Source organism: Fulmarus glacialis, unplaced genomic scaffold (assembly GCF_000690835.1).
Source record: "Fulmarus glacialis isolate BGI_N327 unplaced genomic scaffold, ASM69083v1 scaffold5554, whole genome shotgun sequence".
NCBI classification, from domain to species: Eukaryota; Metazoa; Chordata; class Aves; order Procellariiformes; family Procellariidae; genus Fulmarus; species Fulmarus glacialis.
In genome coordinates, this window is record NW_009207283.1 from 39,526 (window position 1) to 59,599 (window position 20,074).

Sequence of the window (20,074 nt, forward strand, 5' to 3'; positions counted from 1 at the left end):
AAGCTTACCATGTCGTGTCCCCCCAAAAAGCACGCTGTGTCCAGGGGAGAGAAGGGGGTCCCACATGATTTATCTGGATGTTTAGAAGCAACACACTAAGCTATGCTCCTAACAGAGGTTGGTTGGTATTTGTGTGGATCTCCACACAGACTTGTATTGCTTCCAAAAAATAAAATAATACAGCACTGGTAAGGTCATTCCCAGCAGCCCAAGGAATTCTTGGGGAAACACTGCAGTTTATTAACACTACCATGAACATTTCTTTTTGGCACAGTCCCCCTTTACCTTTCCCATAGAGCAGGGAGCTGAAAATGCTCTAGCATTCAGATGTTTTCCTTCCATCACCATTAGCAGTGATACCATACAAAGGGGGAATCCACAAAACTGAGAAAGTCACAAGATTTAGGATCATGCTAGGCAAGAAAATAAATCACAGGCTAGCCTGATGACTTCCTATAGGGACAGGCTAATCCAAGGAAGGCAAAGCAAAGGAGGACTCCATTGTAGGTGGAATCCATTTTTAAGAGGCCTATTCTGAAGGTTAACATTTCCTTCTCTGAAGGATCAAGCCAAAATCCAATTCAACCCTGAGCATACATGGCTGTTTCCTCCCCAGAAATGGCAGGAAGGATTCTGGGTAGCTACAGCATGGACAGCTTGGAAGACAGGAGGTGATGGGTATTACAACTGGTACAAATGGCTCTCAGGACCAGTCTCACAAGCACTAGTGTCCCATTTCTAAGAGACAGAGCCTTCTGTTCTCAAAGCTACCAAGGGGCAAAGCATCCTTCTGGGGAAGGAAAAGGACTTGAGCAAGGGATCTGGCAGAATGCTAGTGAGCATTAAGGCAGCAATATCTCAGGATCCTCTCCCCTCAAATGCTCCTTGAAGCCAGGAAGACAGATGCAGTCTTGTACATGACCCAGATACAAGAATAGTTTTTGGTCCCCAGCAGCTGATCACGTTTTATGATTGCATCTAGTTTAAACTAAAGACATCTGAGCTACAGTGGATCTATACACAGTCATAAGGCACCAATGACTATGTGCTAAAAAGGCCTCTTACGGAAAAACCTGAAATCCTATTCACATGACTAGAAATGTACTGGTTCAGCAAGGGAAAAATACAGCTACAGGAATGTTTAGTCTTTTACATTTCTACCTACCCCTTTAGGTTTCCATTGAAAATCCCAAGGCAGTGTTTTTTTTAGCTATCTCTGCCTCGCTGGTTACGTTCAAATCAGACAAATGACAGTGAACAAAGCCATTTACCAGAGACAAAACTTCTGGAAAGCAGGGAATTCGAGGCTCCAAACCACACTGCATCAGTGGAAATATTCCAAAGGCCTCCTCATGATTAGGAAATTCAAAGTTCCATCATTAAACAACAAAAGGCAATACCAGCAGGAACACCACAGAATCTGTTTGGTCTGCTTATATTTGAAGGACAAGAGCTTTGGTCTTTTAGAAAGAAAGTCCATATTCTACCTCCAACCCTTCTTCCTAAGCTCCAGCCTCCTCTTCTCAACTACATGATTCAGACCCTGTATTAAGTCAGAAATTCAGACCCTGGCTACTAAGCTTAATACTGAAGCTTGTGCAAGTTAGTAGGAAGGCACAGTGTCAAATTGTTAGCGCTTTACCGTACGTAATTCAGTAAAAGTATCTGCTGGCCTCCCCACCCAACGGGAGAGGACAGCAACACAGCTACTTCAGTAAGCAATACAAAACTAAATGCAGTGAGAGTTTACCCGAAGCCAAACAATTTCAGATTTGCCCCAATACATGTTTGCTTTCCCAAGCCACCCCAGGAAGATGTAAATACTATTCTTTCTTCTGTTGCTGAACTTCAGCATTTGCCCAAAACTCGATAAATAAGACCATGGTCACTCTTCTGTAGTGGTTCCAGCGTGAATGACAGGAGAGGATGGGAAAGAGGGGAGAAGAGAGTGCAGGGCAGCAGGTGCAGGGGAGAGTTTACATGGACTCAAACTCATCAATGCGCTGCTTGGTGTTGCCCTGCCGAATCTGACGGAGGGTCTTGTACTTGTCTCGGCCCAGACGCATGTTCTCAGCGTGGATCATATCATTGGCTGTCTTCTTGGTTTCATCCCGAGCATTTGCCAGCTCTGAGGAAAGAGCCTTCGGAGAAGGGGAAACAGATTGCAATGGATTAGCACATGCCAGAGACTCAAAGCTGGACAACAAGGTTCCTTGCTGATCTTCCTAAAGATTCAATATCCATGGAGACAGAAAACATAAGCCCACATGTTTACAGTTCTGGGCAATCTGCTCTAGCTGACCCTGCTTGAGCAAGGAAGTGCGACTAGATGATCTTAAGAGATTCCTTCAAACCTAAACAATTCTGTGATTCTGTGGAAGTTGTTAATATTTTTCCCAAACATTTGAAGGTAGAAAAATCAGGCACCCTATTTATCTTTGTCTAGCACAGTAAGAAAGACCGTCTCCAATGTACTTCAGAAGAAGAGCCAAGTGGAGGGATCCCTAAAGACAACAGGAGCATCTTGCAGAATTTGAGCAATTACTAGCCTTCTACCACAAAAGAAACCTGCTGCAGAAGATAAAGTGCACCTCTGTCACACCGCCTATGCATAACCACCACAGCATGATGCAGAACAAGCAAAGCCTGATGCAAGTCAGGCAGCTAGCAGGCAGTATAACAAAATGCTTGGCGAGAGTCAATACCAGAACACTGGAGTTCTTATGAAAAGGTAGTGCAGCACTGCTCCCTCTATGCTGAGCCCTAGTGGGCTGCTCTCAGGGTTTTGCAATGCAACCCAGTCAGACAAGACAGTTACAGACAGCTGCTTGATAGGAACTGGACCAAGTTCTCTGATTCACTGCAGCCAGGGCTATGAACAGCTGTCAGATGGCTGGCAAGACTCATACAAGCACACTACGTCTGACAGATGCTGCTTTTTGGCACTGTTTGAAAATACTTCACAACTTCCATTTCACTGGAAGTAGAGTGCCAGGAGACAAGATCTGCCTCTATGCTCAATGGTTAAGCAGCTATCTGGCAAGATCATTATCACCCCTCTTTCCCCCCCTCTTTTTTTTTTTAAAATATCAGTAATACCTCCTAGCTGCAATTAATTGTGAGAAGAATAGAAGCAGCACCCAGACACATACCCTCTCTGCTGCCAACTTCTTACCTTCAGGTGTTTCTGGACCCGTTCATTCTTCTCTGCTTCAGTGGTACGCTCCTCCTCACTGCGGTCCTTGATTGTGGCCTCTGATCGTAGCTCAGCACTGGCTTCTGCTGCATTCTCATCCTGCTCGTCATCATGCTCATTCTCAGAGTGCATGGGCTCAGTGACGTGAGGGGTGCTCATGGCAGTCTTCAACTCCTCTTTGGTCTTTTCTAGATCCTCCTGCACCATCTGTGCCTGCAGTAGGGCATGCCACAGTGAATTAGTCAATATAATCCTGAGTGCATGAGACTTCTTGCAGAAGTGCACAAAAGCACTACTCAGTGCTTATTACAGGGAACCTTGCACCTCTTGCACACTGAAGTGGTATATTCAGCCACAATCATTTGCAAAACTTTCTGCTGGCTAACACTTCAGAGATTTGAAGAATGTTTCTAATTCATGGAAAATGGGCTATAGGCCTAATTATCAAAATATTTCTATGTGGAGTTAGAATAGGGCACTCATTCCACCAAGAAAAGCAGAGCTGGGTATTTACAACGGCCTCAAGCTTGCAGACACTCAGTCTAGTGTAGTATCTAGAGCAGTAGTTTAGGCCACAACACAGAATGAAGAACAACTCCACAAAAAGTACTGCCGTTTGCTCAGATTCTGCTTTACCTTCTGTTGCCACTCCTGGGCCTCGCTCTCTTTCTTCTGCCTGGCCAGCTCCAGCTGCGTGATCCTAGCCGTGAGTTCTGCCATCTCAGAAGCCTGCAAAACAAAGGCTTTTAGTGGGGACAAAACCAAAGTACTTGCTAAATGAAGCATTTAGTCCAAGTCCTGAATAAAAACAGTATCTCTAACATCTTTTCAGTAAGGAGAAAGCCTTCCTGTCAACTTCAGTCCCACCGATATTTCCAAAATGCAAGGGAAAAGGAAGCCAAAAAAGTTTTGGGTTTTGTTGTGGTTTGTGTTTTTGTTTGTTTTTTCTTTTTTTCTTTTCTTTTCTTCTCCTCTAAACAGAGCTACAGAACTCAATTCTTTGAATCCAAACCAGGGAAAGCAATTAGTGAGCTCTACACTCTGTTCTCAGCATCACATACAAAAAAATGCAAAAAGCACAACAATCCAGATCTATTGTACAAATACAATTGTGTTTAGGTATAAGTTCACCTGCTTGAGGCTGAAAATTAAAGAACCAAACTATGCTTCCTCACTATATTCATAGCCAGTTTGCTTCAAGAGCTTAGATCCCTACCCTGTCACTATTTTCCCTACCCAATTTTCAGCTCACGCACTTACCAGCTGTTCCTGGGTCTTTTGTTGATCATGGGATGCTTTCAATAGGGCCTCCTTTGCCTCTTCTGCTTCTCTACGCTCTTTAGCCAGTTTCTCTGCTTCCTCCTGAGCTCGTTTTCTCTCCTGTTCCAGCTCCATAGCTCTGCGGGTCTGTTCTTCCAGTTCTGAAAGAAAATAGGGGAGCACATTTGAAGGGAGATCAAGTAAAGAATGGCACTAGAAGAGGAAGGTGCCCTTACACCTACGTTCTGGATGAGGGTTTTCCTTCAGAGGGATAGGTAAAGGAGAGATGCAAGCAACTGTCCCCTTTCCTCTCCTTCACATTGTAAGTGGAGCTGGAAGACTCAGAGCCAGGTCTGTTCCAAGCCATCAGATTACTTGCCCAATTGATTTGTGGGGAAGTACCCATTCCAAAATGACATCCTTAAAGGCAGAGAAGCATACAGCATTTTGCTTGGGCAACACCACACTGTAACACTGGCCAAGCAATTGGATAGTAATCATATGAGAGTACCGGCTGGTGTGACCCCTGCTACACTTTTTGACCCCTTCCTCTACAGATGTGCTGGGATAAAGCTTCCAGCCAGCACATGAACAACTGCAAGGTACTCTCACTGCCTGAGAGACATCTTGGCTGCCACCCATCTCTTTAATGCAAGTCCTATTTCAGCAGCTGCATATAGAGGGCTTATGTTCAGCTTCAGAAGGCTAAACCAGGGCCCTAACACCAGTTAGCACACAATACTGCAGAGCCAAATAGCTCAGAGATGCTCATAGCTTTATGAATTGAACCCTTCTCACTCAGACTATGCACCTAAGGAAATACTGGAACATTTCATATTACCTTGCTGAGCTTTCTTGGTTTGCTCCTCAATTTGCTTGAGTCTCTCCATTAGCTCCTCCTTTTCACGTTCAATCTTCTCCTTCTCTTTTTCTGCCAACTCCCTCTTCTTCTTCTCATTCTCTAGCAGGGCTCTGATAAGGGGGAAGGCATAATGTAATTTCAAATTAACAACTACTCACATAGGAGCACTTCCTAGTGAGGCCATGAGCACACAAGAGATGTGCACTACAGCACTCAGCTGATAAGTTTTACTCCAGTTTGCCCCTTTAGAGAAGGGCAGAATGAAAAAGCTCTGCTGGCAGTCATCTCAACGGCAAGTTCTTAATAGCAATGTTATAAGGGAAGTCTCCTTATATCAAGATCCATATTAGTCCCACCAAATAGACAGACAAATCTTTAAGTCTAAAGAAGTGATGGTGGGTCACACTTGTGATGAGTGCTGTTTCCATCATCCTATTAAATCTACCAAAGCAGAAAGCGATCTGCTCTATTTTTGGCTCAAGCAGATTTAGGTGCTGCCAGCAATTTATCTAGCACATGATGCTATTGTGCAGTGATCGACCAAGTCCAGGTTACCCAGAATCCTACCAACCTCTCCATCTGTTTCTGATGCTTCTCTTCCCGAGCCTGTGCTTTCATCTGCTGCACCTCAATGGTATCTGGTTTACGTCTGCGCATGTAGAGCTCATGGTTCCCCATGCAAAGCGCCAAGATTCGTTTGTTAATCCGTAACCGAGGGGCATAGAATACAAAGTCCTTGGGACAAGAAAAAGGCAGCATTAGACCTGTTCTTTCAGCATAAGAAGCCCCCTGTGTATGCAATACACTCCAAGACCCTAAGCTTTCTAGAATTGCTAGCCAGCCTTTCTTAACAGTGTCTAATTCATCGGTGGTGGTAGTTAGACACCTGTCTTTCAGGAGTGAATTTCAGCCTGACAAATACACACAGGGCAGAAGCGCCCAACTTGTTGTTACACTGTGCTGGGCTTCATTGTAATGCATCCCTAGCACATAGCGTACACAGCGACTTAACTTCACTGTTTCATTACAAACACCATCAGGGGCTGGTTTACCAGGCACACTGAGACTATGACTTCTCACCTTTCTTCCCACTTAGTTATTTAATGCAACAGTCTGGCCAGCCACATCAAGTGTAATGTTTTGTCTTATGCCAGAAAGGGTGTTAAACCATTATGTCCAATGGATAAATAACTTTGTTCTGTTAAAAAGAGCAATAGCAGCAGAGAAATGCTTCCAAGCAGCAATGCAACAAGAATGATCAGAAGAACAGAAGGTATCAGCTGACACAGGAAATTAATAAGCCTTAAAGATAACCGATTACCTTCTTTATAAATTTGCAAGAAAAAACCCTCCCAGTGTACCCTACAAAATGACCTGAAGCTTCAGCTTCAAGTAACGCGAAAAACTGCAAGAGACTATCCCACACACTACTAAAGCCAACAGGCTGCAGAGGAAGCATTCACAGTTAACATAGGTGCCTCATACCCCCAACTGTATTATCAGAGAACCTGAACAGTCTTAGGAGAATCAGAAACCCTAAGCAAAGAACTTCTTCTCGCTGCCACTGACTTTGAACAGCTTAAGGTTATACTGAATAAATTTCTACCCTCCCAGCCAGAAACAAATCCCAACTATCACCTTACTACCATTAGACCCATTCTGTGCATACTGCCCTGAACAGATCAGGTAGTAGAGCACTGCTTAAGTCAGCGTTAACATTATCGATGAAAAGATTGTGTGCAATAAAAAAAGAAGAGATCATTCAGCTAAGAAGCCAAAAATTTAATTTGAATGTTGCTTCTTACTGGTGCTTTCTTGTCAATAGGCTTGATAACAAATTTCTTGTCATTGAATGAGATATTTCTGATCTCACTCCAAGGGAATCCAATTTTCGGTGTTAGCCTGCAGAAATGGAAAGCAAGAAAAAATAAAAAAGCCCCAAGTCATTCCAAATTCTTGATTTACAATATAAAGCTCAAAATTCTACCAAATCTGCCCTCATATTTTAGTACTCTTACATTAACTGGAATCAGCAAATAAAATTAGTCATGCAAATGAACTACAACCATAAGAAGTTTTTCAATCCCGCTTTTTTTTTTTAAATGGAAGACAGAACTGGAGAATGCATCTGTGGCAGGAAGACTAGGGATACAAGTAAAACTAGCTTGATAAGAGTTGCCAATTTTTTGTATTTTTTTGGTCCAAAGCAGCACATTTTATGGATCATTCTGGCAGTGTCAAAAAACACAGCCAAGAATGGTATAGAAATTGTAGAGTTTAAAGACTTGAATTCCAGAAAAGATTAATTTTGAATGCCTTTATACTGGAAAGGAGCTGAAGGCAATGATGAGGAGAGGGGGTTTATTACCTGTCATTCTGCTCATAGATGTTGAGTCCAAGAGCATCTACACCTAGCCAGAGTTCAGAGCCCTTCTTGTTCTTAATACTGAAGTAGTTCACACCATACATTTCCAGATCCTGTGCAATTTTCAAGTACTCCAAGACAGCATCTTCTCTGCAGCGTGCAAAAAGAAAGCAGATATTCCTTTTTGAGTCTATAAACCATTAGAGCAAGAAGGTGCTGTCTTCCTACATGGGCAGAGCACCAACAAGCTGGCAAAGGTTCCAAGCATCACCCTAGTAGATAATAACAAACTTACTCTGCAAACTCAGTTTTGTTTTACTAAGAACAGCCAGCTGATTTGGACTAGCAAGGGCAGAGGCACATGAACCTAGTTACTCTCAGCAGAATAACCTGAAGAACGCTAACTCATCCTGAGCAAGCCACAGATTTTTGTATGCATTCATACATTACACATTAGCATATATTACACTACTTTAAATACAGGAGTTTCATACTGCATCAGTTACCTAATCATTCCTCGATGTTCCTCATGCCACACCTGGATCCTCTCCTCCCACTGGTCCTTGTTAAGCTTGTGCTGCTCCAGAACCCTGGAAAGAGTACATGGGATATTTGAGACTAGCCATCGCATTTATGCACAGTCACACATCACTCTTGAATAATGCTTCATTAAATACTCTATTGACATCACAGTTCCAAAATATTCCAGGAAAAACAGTTCTATTATAAGGCTAGCTAGAGACACACTGGTCAATATTCAGACTTCTGACAAACGACAAGTTGTATTCAGTTGTGCTTCTCCTTGAAGCATTACATTTTTTGGTTTGGAACTTCTCTCGCTACTTCTGATTAGAGTTTCTTCAGTAGCAATAGGATGTTTAAGATTAAAGTTCATAATTAAATGAATACTAATCCCAGTCCTCAGAGAGGCAGCAGGCTATATTTTATTCTAACATTCCAATCAAGACACACCCCTCCCCTCCCCCAAAATCCCAAACCCTTTAAGGCAAAGAAGGTCTAAGACTACCCAGGTTCACTTACCTCTGTGGGAGCAGTTTGTCACTAGCAAGGTAGCCAGACTTGTGCACCTCTTTGTTGAAGTCTCCATATTTTGACTGGACAGCATAAGAAGCCAGAAGGACGGCTGTTTCTGGAGGGCAATAAATGTCGTCATTCAGAATTGCCTCCTTCACTTGGAGGAAGAAAAGGCGCTGCGTGATGTCCTGGATCAGTTCTTCTGCCACATCCTCTGGGTAGAACTTGGCACGGAATTTGAAAAGCAGGGGGCTTTCTTTGCGTACATCCTGTGCTGTTACCTGGAACAGAGTTATCAGGTTTTATAGCCTACCTACCAAGTGAAGGGGAGCACATTTACAAACAGTAAGACAAGCATGCATTAGAAAAACATTCTCCTTTCCAATGCAGAAGTGAGTGAGCAGAAAAGCAAGGATTTTCAATTCTTTACTGCTAAATACCTCATCACCTCTCCCCCACAGGACTTATGACAAGCCACTAGTTATGACGAGTGCTAGGTAAGTTACTTTCCAGGCTTCTCTCCAACCAAGATGTTCACATGAGCACCACATTAGCGTGTTACCGGCAAGGGTAACAGGTCCGCCTGGATAACAAACAGGACTAGATGCAGGAGGACCAGGTTAGACACCACAGCTCCTTGTACCTTGGGGAGGGGGTGTGTGGACTGAAGGAAGGCAACACCAACTGACTAATCTTGCAGTACTTCAGGTGTGTGGAGAGGCAAGAACAGATCCCTGACAGAAGTTCGGAGACTGAATTTTCCCCTGCCCTCCAAGAGAAGTGAAAGCTTGGAGCAAACATACCTTTTTGTTCAATTTCAGCCATGTTGAGAAGCCCTTGGTGTCCTGATACTGAAGTCCAAAAAACCAGACCTCTCTAAGACCAATTGTCTTGACGACCTGGAAGAAAGATGATTAGCAAGAGGCCCAGCCAGGCTGATCTCACTGGTGGCAGAGAACGTGTTAGAGGTAAGTTCAGATGAACACGAAGACAACCAGTGCCGTAGCCTTCTGCCTCCCGTGCTATGGTACACATACATAGATGATAGGGCTTCTGAGGGGTCTTAAGTGGGAGATGTATTGTATTCTTCCCTCTCCCTCAACTCTTTAAGGCTTGTTGCTATTTATAAGCAACAGCTGGGACACTGTTTTCTTCAGCTACTTATAAACCAACATGGATAGCCAAAATAGGATGCAACAGGTCTGACAGGTATAATAGCTGCCAGGAATCAACAACGCAGCTCTGTTTTCAGGTACACCCCTCACTTATCATGCAAATGTACTACTCCTGGGCAAGCCATGAATCACCCTGCTAGGTTGTGTCCTACTTTAAGATTTGTATTCTACTCCACCGATAGCTGTGGACAGGCCTTTCATGCAGCTCTTTAAATGAGTGGCACCATTAAGAAGTGGGTAAATCGATATGCTATCCCTTGTGCCAGGACAAAGAGCCATCACAGAAATTAACTACACCACTATGTAAGCTCTCTCCTTAGTCATTTCCCTAGCACACCATGGGTGCCATGTAAATAAGAGTTAAGAAGGCTTTACAGACATACTGTAACAGGAGACAAGAGCCTCATGGGGGGGCAAGACTGCTGCAGTATAATGCTACTGCTGGTAAAAAGGAGGGGAGGTTTCTTGGTGAAGGCTGTTCACTAGCATGAGGCCACAGCTTTGTGCCCTGGCAAGTCTGGGACATGCCACAGGGTGCAGCAAGTCTAGAAACTGAAGTTCCCCCACATCTCTCCTGAAGCCCCAGGAGTTGTTCTCATACCGGCAGACAAGGCACTTGCCCATCACCTCCTGTACTAGACAAGGAAGAGGGAGGGAGAAGACACTTGCCTTTACATCGACACCGTACCTGAAGTACGGCACCGTAAGCTGCTTTTACACACCACCCACCCTCAGGCTTGCTCACAGCTCCCTCCCTTCAGAGGGACTCAACAACTGGACAGCAGGGGATGAGCCTCGCCCTGGGAAAACCAGCGTCTGATCATGGTGTCCCTGCTGCCAGGTAAGTTGAGGCAATTTTGTACTGCCTTGTCCCATGTTTTACGATTTCTCCTAAATGCCTACTTACTTTTAAATTACTTCCTTGTTGAATCCTAAGGATGCACTCTGTTCCCTTCTGATGTGGTCCCTCGCTTTGGCAAGATACAACACCAAAGACGCAGCTCCCCGCAAACACATTACTAGTTAGATTCTTTAGGACTTGGATCAGACATTTTTTCTGGCCTTACAAAAGCAGCATTAGGGCCCTAGTTCCTTTCAGGCCCAAAAACCAAAGGGAGCTTTCAGCAGAGGCATGCTATTAGCACAGAGACAAAACCTATGCAAGGTCACGTAGTCTATATACCTCATCCACTGGAGTCCATGAAGTTATTCAGCCTGTCTTTGCTTGAATATGAACTGGAGAGCTGGCCTAAAGCCCCTGTAAACACAGGGGAATGCGGGGCAGATAAGCCTTCACTTACGCATATCACATAGTAGAACGGACACAGCTAAGGAGACTGTCGGAGAAGAATCAGAGTTTGCTGTATACATTGAAAGCACGTGGTACAAGGAGAGGAAGAAAGGCTGTCCCAGAGCCCAAGGAAAGCTCTGTTCTCGGCAGCATTAACATTTGAATGGGATGGAAGCTCTCCCCCCGCTCCCCGCTGCATGTGTCTGCTTGCCTCTCCGCCATTTGTCAGCAGCTTATGCCTGGGAATTCAACAAGCTGGACTGCCAGCAACGAACTGAAAGGCACCACACTGAGGCCCTGCACAAAAGGACTTCTATTCCACAGCAGAAGCCTGCGCAGCAATAGCAGTGACAACAACGGGCTGGACAGAGGAGAGGGGGAGACAGCACAGCACGCAACATCACACCCCCAAGCTGCTACTGAATCAAGGGGTGGGGGAAGCGGGGGAAAAGACAGTCTTCCTCCTCCTCCTCCTCCCTCCTTCCCACCTCAGCTTTAGCAGGTTATTTAGTTCCATTTAGCAACGGAAAAGGCATGAAGAAGAAACAGCTTTCTACAGCTGCAAGGAGTCTGGCTGGCAGTTAGCAGCTCAATTATGTTTGGGGGTGTACAGCATTCAGAGCCCTGATGAAGTGTGAGATGTTCCAAAAAGCAAACAGTTACTGGCAGCGGCTGAGGATGGAGAAGGGCTGGCACAGAACAGGAGAATAGAGAGTACTGTTTAAACACAGACCACTATACTTAAATACCTAAAATTTACACTCTCAGCTGTAAAGTGACATCTTTTCTTTGTGCCCCGGGGAACATTAGGTCAGTCCCTGGATCTTGTTTAGCCTGCAGTACAAGGCTTAGTCTACAACTGGCAACAGATTACAGGCAGCCTTAAAATCCAGCTGTCCCACAGTACCTTGACCATCCATGACAAAGCTCTTCATCAAGTACCTTCAGCTTAAAATTCCACTTAGTAAGCAATACTGCCTCAGGGGAAAAGGTGCATTTCTAGTGACTCTCGCTTCACCTTCTGCAGACAGTCTAAGCACACAGTAGTACTCATGTTCAGAGAAGAAACACAAGGTCTTCCAGGTAACCTTTTCTCTCTCACTTCTCCTTACTCCACATTTTCCAGGTCTGCATGACTCCTCCTGTCCTTCCCCTCAGCACTCACCCATCTCCCTCCAAACTATGTTCTTGCCATATCGTGCTGCCCCACAGCAGGAGAGCCAGAAGCAGCCTCTTAAATGTAGATTTTAGCATCAAGATGATGACTGAAGATTGCCCTCATTCTCAGCCCAGGAAATATACCACCACAGTGGCAAACAAGTGCGGATCCTGCATGAAAGCACTCTCTACACATGGGCAAGACCAAAGCATGCAAGCAGAGGAGAACACATTCCACTCAGACCAAGTTCCTGCACCAACAGCCAAAGCATCCCAGGCTACACCACAACAAGTTGTCTTGAATCTCACCTGCTGTCCTAGTTAAAGATTAAGTAGGCCCCTCTCCCTTTCTATGACAGGCATGTCAAGTACTTCTGAGAGAAAACTGCTAGCAAACCTCATTGCTGGAAGAGCTCCGAACTGGTGCCACACCTGCAACTAGTTTCATATGCCATAGTCAAAAATGACTTAGAACATGGTCCTCCAGGTACCCTAACTTAACACCCAAGATGGGCTCCATCTACAGCCACAAATATTCAACTGTTCCCTTTCCATTTGGCTGATGGATGTATTTCTAACTTTCCCTTTCAAAATGCTAAAATGCCAAAGTGCTAAGTGACAGGGTCATCTTTGAGTTTTTAAGCTTATTACAGTTTGCCATTGACTTCGTTAGCAACAAGCAGTCCATTTTTGGTTGGACTACTGCTTTTATAAAAGCCAATAAGTTTCCACATGTTCCTGTGAAATCTGAGACACATTTCCATACCACTCAACCACAAGCCTTCATTACACAAACAAGAATTCTGGGGTTTGCTGGAGGAACCGGCCACTGTCCCAAGACTTGCTGCTTTCTACCATGAAACTGCCATAGTAAGTTTTCAGTTCAGTGCTTTCATCTACTGGATCGAGTGCTCCAGACCAGCTTCCTATGTATTTAAACACTACTAGGTAGGACCTTACCAAGGCTAAAGGCTTCTCTGCAGTCTGTCTCCTCATAAAGCTTAGTTTACAGGCCATGAGAGACCAGCCACTTACATTCCAAACACAGCTCAACTCAGCTGGAGTTACTCAAAAGTCAAGGGGGGATTTGGTCAGCCTATGTTGTAAGCTTTAGCAACCATGAAAGAAGAGACTGACAAACTGGTACTCTACAAAACCATTAAACTCATTGCAGCAGATAAGCAAGCCAGGGCAGGACACATGAACTCAGAATCTTAGGAGCTCTGGCTCTTAATGAAATCTGTAGGATCCTTAAGAATTAAAAAGAAAAAATGAAAAAAATACCCCCACACTCCACTACGTAGTAAGCTCAATGCTGAACATAAAATACAGTATCAGTGACTAGGTTTTGAGCAAGCAGAGAGATGCTTATTGTTACAATTTTAACCCATAGCCAAGAGCCCTTTTCTAGTACAAGCTTAGTTTTGACCCCAAAAGCTCATGAAACTGAGGAGAAGCCTCCTAGGAAGGTTAACAGCACGCTTGCAAAGTCTGAAGTGACAGATATTAAAGTTTTTCTAATGTCACATTTCTCCTTAACCTGTGACTTGGCTTCATGGCTCTTAATTGGACAGAGATCACCTTTAATGAGATTGGGTGCTTTTGGTTACTCTAAAGGCTTATTCTGGAGTGGCGTGTTGAAGACACCATGTCCTAGACTTTGCAATGTCCAAAAGCTAGCATTGGAAGGACTGAAGTTTACATGGTCAGCTAAAGGCTCAGAGAGCACTAAGCACATCACTGAGAAGCAAATCTGTTCTGAAGTTGGAGAAATAGAGTTCATTTTAGGTTGGGGAAGGAAGTGTGACTGAACAGTTTAGTAACCACAGCTCATTGTTAAAAAGATCCAGATGTAAGGCCCATCAAATAGGTAGAGATCCCCACCCATCAACTGTATTCACCACCCAACAGACCTAGTATAGCAGACAGCTAAGACTCCTCTACCAGAGACTGGAAGGAACAAGGGGCTCTGAAGGGGAACGAAAGAACAAGGCGCCAGCAGGATCCAAGGTCAGAAGTGATCAGAAGCAAAGCATTTGAGAAGCTACCTCATACAGCACGTGGGGGACATGGAAGAAGGGAGTATGTTTTCATACCGCAGAAGTCAAAGCAGTTGTGGGTTTTGTGACTGGTCTGTGCGCAGGCTGCCCGAGGAGCCTGTAAGATGCAATGTCCACTAAACCAGGACATTTCTGTGAAAGCTTTCCAGCCAGCCAGCTGTGGAGCACTTCGGCAAGCGAGTTAGTTACCTCTCCCTGTCCGAGGTACAGGCTAGCCCCCCTCGCCCCCCCAACAGGCCAAAATCTCACTGATTCAAGCTAGAATCAGTTTACCCAAAAAGAGGAAGTTTGAGAGGAAAATAGATTGGAGGGACACAACTTCAGAAGCTATCTTCAGCAATAAGTAGCTAAGCATTTTACCAGAGAAACGGTTAATCTTTCATGTGCAGGAGACATGCAAAGCAAAGCAATGCTTTGTTTTACACACTAGTCTCCAGTCCAACCGCACTTCAGCCTGATACAGAAAAGGGTCAAAGAAGGAAAATGAGCAGCTATCACTGTTGCAGTGCCTGTACCCTGCATCCCCAGGAAAGCAGTATTTCAAGGTACCTGTGAAGTAGTCAGGCCTGTGGGATAAGCAGCACCCCTGACAGGCATAGCCCATCCTCAAGCTCTTTTAATCCATCACTAGTGGCTGAGGAATGGGAGCAGAGTTACCGTTTTTGCGAGTGAGTCAGTAAGTACTGCAGTTCAGCAGCTGATGCTGAGGTACATAAGCAAAGAGGTACATAAGCAAAGCTGCAGAAGACAGACAGTACAATCCTCCTGTCTCAATTAATCCAGGTTTAAGCTATTTAAGCTAAAGCTGTACAGTTACAAACCTAGGGGATGGGGTGTTATAGGAAGACCTCTAGTACAAATCATGATGTTACTGCATCATATATCAGCTCAATTTCTACAGCCAGCTACTTTGGGGCAAAAGACAATTTCCAACAAAGCAGTGAAGCATCTGCACAGTTCTATCACTACAAAAATTCACTTTGGAATTTAACCAAGCAGGAAAGAGGGAGACAGGAACATTTCTACTTCAAGCCCATTCACCTCTCATTACTATGGAACTTGAGACTCAGACTGTTCCTCCTCATGAAGCTACTATCTAGATATAAGCTTTCCAAAAGTCTTCTGAATCCTATTCAGAGTAGGTCAGAATTATGTGTGGCATAATTAATATATTTATCTACCTTTATACACAACAGGTGGAAACAAATACTACCTAAACATTACCGAACAAAGCCAGCGGCATGCACTGAAGTAGCTGTACAGCTAGAAACCTTGGTAATGCTTAGCAGCTTCCTTTTTGCTTAACTCAGAACTGACAGCTCAAGTGAAAGGGCACTCTAGGGCAAAAACATGCAGGATATCTTAAAATTTTTCTGTGAAATAGCCAAAAGTCAGGTTTCACACCAGAGGGTTTATGTGCTGCAACAGCAAAACTGTTAAGTTTGCTTTGTAGAAGAACTCTCCCTTCCCTCAAAAAAGCATCGATGAAAGCAGCTCCTTTTTCAGAACCAGCATCATGCAGAAAATACTAGATTAGCAATTCCAGGAGCACAACACAGTTTAAGGGAGCTAGAAAATGAACAGCCATAACTTTGTTCTTACACACCCCATCATGGGACCCAAGATCATCTCAGGATAGAAACTGAGATAGAGTGAACAGTACCAGTCAGACAGCAGTCGCTGCTTAGTCCCCATTAGCAGTGTCAGCAGGGAGAACAGCTCCAGACTATCGCTTTACAGGAACTAATCCACACAAACAGCTCAGCCATTTGAAACATACTGGATATATGCCAGCTGACCATGTATTCAAAGCCCCATCCCCATGCTAAAGGGAGCAAGTTTAGTATTTACTGTCAGCTCACTACAGGGTCTCATGTTTTGGGTTGGTAGTTAGCTCTTTATGCAAAGATCAATAACCTGTTTGAGCATGTCCATATACAAGAAGTACTTGCTTTCCTTTATGTGCAAGTCTGACTATAAAGCCTCTTTTGCAACAGAAAAGAGCCTTGAATTTTCCATCAAAAAAAAAAAAAAAAAAAAAAGATGGACAGACAACAGCCTGTTGTGTAACTGCATTCAGAGACCAAGATGAAACATTTCCCATTGTGGCAGGAGCTGAACAGCTACCTCGTTTGCAGTTAGTTTCCTTAATTGTTAAGGGCCAATGATTAGATTGCAGGGCAGCAACAGAAGCTGGGAACTCACACAGCAGAAGCCTCCAAAACTCCTTATTCATGCTAGAGGTGGAAGACTTTTGACATCCCCACATCTACTGCCAACTCCCTACCTTACTGCTTACAACATTCTCAAGCCCTGGCAGAGGGTTAGTCTTTCTACCACCATCACTGTGGTGGTACCACACTAACACCACCTAGCACTGCTATGCTAGGTCTTTGACTAACCATTTAGTCAAAGCCTGGACATCTGCCACTGGTGAGGCTCTAGGACATTCATTTCAGTATCAGCCCTATCAGGAACCAACATCACTACACGGAAATCTTGTGCGCTAGGCAGTAGGAAACAGTTTAATTCTTATTACAGCAAAAGTGACATATGGACAGTATAAAGCAATTGTGTCCACCACACCTTTTAGAAACAGCAAATGTTTAACAGCTAGCTTCAGATGCTTTTTTTCCCCCCCACTGTATTTCCTCTTCCAACTCCACTTACAACGCAATTTAGCTGAAGTAAACACTGCCTCATTTACATTAGCAACTTAGAAACTTAGTTCTGCAGCAGCATTTTCTTTCTCCCTTTGCAAAGTGTTTACTACGGAAAAAAAAAACAAAACAAAACTTCTGTTTAGACAGGTTGCATGTGAAACACACTGCAGGGAGGAGAAGGTGCAGCTGTTCGAGAACATGACACAAAGGAGTGAAATCAACTACTAAGACATGAAGAATTCCCATACTGGCAACATGATCAGATGCTTCTCAAAGAGAGACAAGTTGCTGAAGCCCACATCTGCCACCACAATGTCAGTTTGCAGCAAAAGCTGCAGATGGTCTAGAGCTGACTGAAAAAAAATCATGTGCAGATTAAAAATACTACTGACTTCAGTAGTACGACTTCTTCGCACTTGGTGCTTTGCTTGGATAATGTCAGAAACCAGATATTGAAAAATAATCAAGGGAAGCATCCACGTGAAGAACACCCCCTCCAAAAAAAAGTTCACCTTTTGATGATCTTGGGGGTATGTCACCTTAGCTTCATTGGCATATGCTCCCATGTATTAACAGTGGTGTAGTTCCATGTTGCACACATGGATTCTGGACAGAATCCAGCTCTCACTTCTATCAATCAAAAACTGTCAGATTTGAGACCACACAGGGCTAAAATATGTATAGGAGCTACTATGTAGTAATATACAGACAGCTAAGGACCACACTGCAACTCAAAACTTTCCTGAAAACCTTTCTGCTTTTCCCATTATGAAAGGATGCTCTTTTAGTAAAGCCTAGGATCTCACTCTATGCCCTCCATTTCAAGGCTGGGCTGGAAAGAGCAATATAATATCTAGTGTTGAACCATTCAGCTGAGTGTAAGAGAAAGTAGTAGTTTGTGGTTAAACATTTAAAAAAAAAATTTCAATTAGGTTTGCTGGCTCCAAATGAAATAGCTGACTTCTATGGGTGGGTCAGCCCTTAAGTTTCTCTCTTCATTAAGATCAGGACTACATAGAGCTGGCCCCAGAACGCTTAGCACTACTGAACCACACCCATATCTGACATATCTGGTCTGGCAGTTCCTTCATCTTGTCATTAATCCAAGTCTCATTTTGCTTTTCTTTAAGCTATGAACTTTGTTCAGATTTTCCTCCAAGTAGCAAATCCACAGCCTTCAGGATTACAGCAGAGAAACACAGTGGAGCCTGTCAAAGTTTTAACTGCTGCAATTGATAATGTCTGCAGCTGCTCCAACTTCGGGCTGCACATGCCTCCCTGCTTCTGTTTGGGCCAAAGTAGGAGGAAATTTGCCTAGCCAGTGAATGCAGAGGAAGGCTGAAGCACCCAGATGAAAACAGCCCAAACAGTACAGTACATAATTTCTTTTAAAATTTCCCTCAGGGCCTGATGGGACTATAGAATATCACTTCACCTGCACTTAAGGGCTGCAGCAACATCTGAAACTCAGCTAAGCCTCTCCTGTTTTAGAGACCAACTACTCTTTGAAATCAATTACACAATGCTCGCAAGTAAGCCAACCAACGATAGCTTACTAGCTCCCTCATAAGACTTATGAATTATGACTGCAGACATCTACTGCTTTCCAATTATTATGAGCTATAGCACCAATTCAGTTCATTAGAGGTAAGAATAGCTCCTAACACAATCATGGAGATAAAAAATGCAGTAGTTTTGAAAAAAATGTGTAATTTCTTACTATGCTGAGTTCTCTTGAAGTTATTATACACACAGTCACGTAATCTTTGAAGTCCTTTAGAAATTGTTTGCTGTTGCCTTAACAGAATCACAACATCTGTATCAACTTCACATCTTCTGCAGCTCTACCACTTACCTGATCAAAGAGTTGCTTCCCTGTAGTGTTGGGCTGGATGGCAAACTCCAGCTCAGCATCCATGGTGGTAACACGTACACTGATCTGGAAGACAGAAAATGCATCATTATAACATGTGCGCTAAGTGACACTACCCAATAATGAAAACCAACATCTGCCTACAGCCAGGGACCAGCTCCCAAGCCTCCAGGAACTTCACTGCCAGCACTTACAGTCATCTGCCCTGACAGTATGGTGTTCCCAGTTTCCCTATAGAATGTAACTTTCCTGTTTCGCAGCGTAAGAGTTTATCCTCTCTGTTCCTACTAATATTCCCATCTATACACTGACACATGTGAGAGCCATTTACAGCTTATGAAGTTGAATTTCTGGTGTCTTTCACAAAAGCAGAGATGTTCCAAACCTCAGTACACACAACCAGGCATCCAACCCTTCCATTTGAAGGATGAATGCCAAGGAAGTCCCCGGAAGCATTAACAATTCAACCTGTCTAGATAACTAGACAATGCTAACAGTACTGTTCCAGTCTCCATGGGTATTTGGAGAAATAAGGCACATCTCCGATATGCTCCAAGGGCTGTGGGTATGAAGCAGATGGAACGCAAGGATGATCTCATGTGCTAAGGCAAAAAGGATGCATGCTGAACTAACATAAGCACTACTACGTGCAGACACTTCACAAAGCAGCAGAAGTATCTCTACATAGTTGCCTCCTGCTTTCCGACTCTTTCAGAGAGGTGAAAGACCTCTAAACCTGCAGAAACAGTTTAGGTATAATTTAATATTGCAGTCAAGATTTTATGACAATATTAGCCTTAGACGTACGAAGTAAGATCATGAATGGTCTTCCAGAAGAAACATTATATGACACGCCCTATCTTGACAGGAAAGTCTCACCACCACATTTTCACATATGAAGTTAAAGTGGCAAGGGATTGCAGCAAGGGAGTTTGCAGTTTCATCCCACAGAAGCAGGAAGACATCTGTACATCTTTCACCAATAGTTCTCATGAAGCAAGCTGAACAGCAGAGGCATTTCATCTCAAAGATTAGTGTAAAACATAGCCAATTCCATTCACAACTCCTGATCATTACTGGAAGATATCATGTAGATTCTTAGGGGTAGACAGGAATACTCCTGCCTGAATGCAGCT

The 20,074-nt window shown here is 43.8% G+C and overlaps 1 protein-coding gene across 1 annotated transcript; it reads right to left on the reverse strand.

Moving 5' to 3' along the window:
- Positions 1–1,389: 1,389 nt before the first annotated feature.
- MSN (moesin) lies at positions 1,390–18,998 on the reverse strand. Its single transcript, XM_009576019.1, has 12 exons — positions 18,921–18,998; positions 9,522–9,617; positions 8,725–8,999; positions 8,190–8,273; positions 7,687–7,833; positions 7,124–7,220; positions 5,890–6,053; positions 5,298–5,428; positions 4,457–4,617; positions 3,833–3,925; positions 3,176–3,409; positions 1,390–2,141 (listed from the first exon to the last, which is right to left on the reverse strand). The coding sequence occupies exons 1-12, from the start codon at positions 18,981–18,983 to the stop codon at positions 1,977–1,979; spliced, it is 1,710 nt and encodes a 569-aa protein (XP_009574314.1). The 5' UTR covers positions 18,984–18,998; the 3' UTR covers positions 1,390–1,976.
- Positions 18,999–20,074: the final 1,076 nt, after the last annotated feature.

Coding starts and splice junctions, on each gene's coding strand:
- MSN (XM_009576019.1), bottom strand. CDS start 18,983: ATGGATGCTGAGCTGGAGTTTGCCATCCAGCCCAACACTACAGGGAAG. Junction 8,274..8,724: donor GACAAACTGCTCCCACAGAG/GTAAGTGAACCT, acceptor TACTCTTTCCAG/GGTTCTGGAGCAGCACAAGC. Junction 7,834..8,189: donor GAACATCGAGGAATGATTAG/GTAACTGATGCA, acceptor TGCACGCTGCAG/AGAAGATGCTGTCTTGGAGT.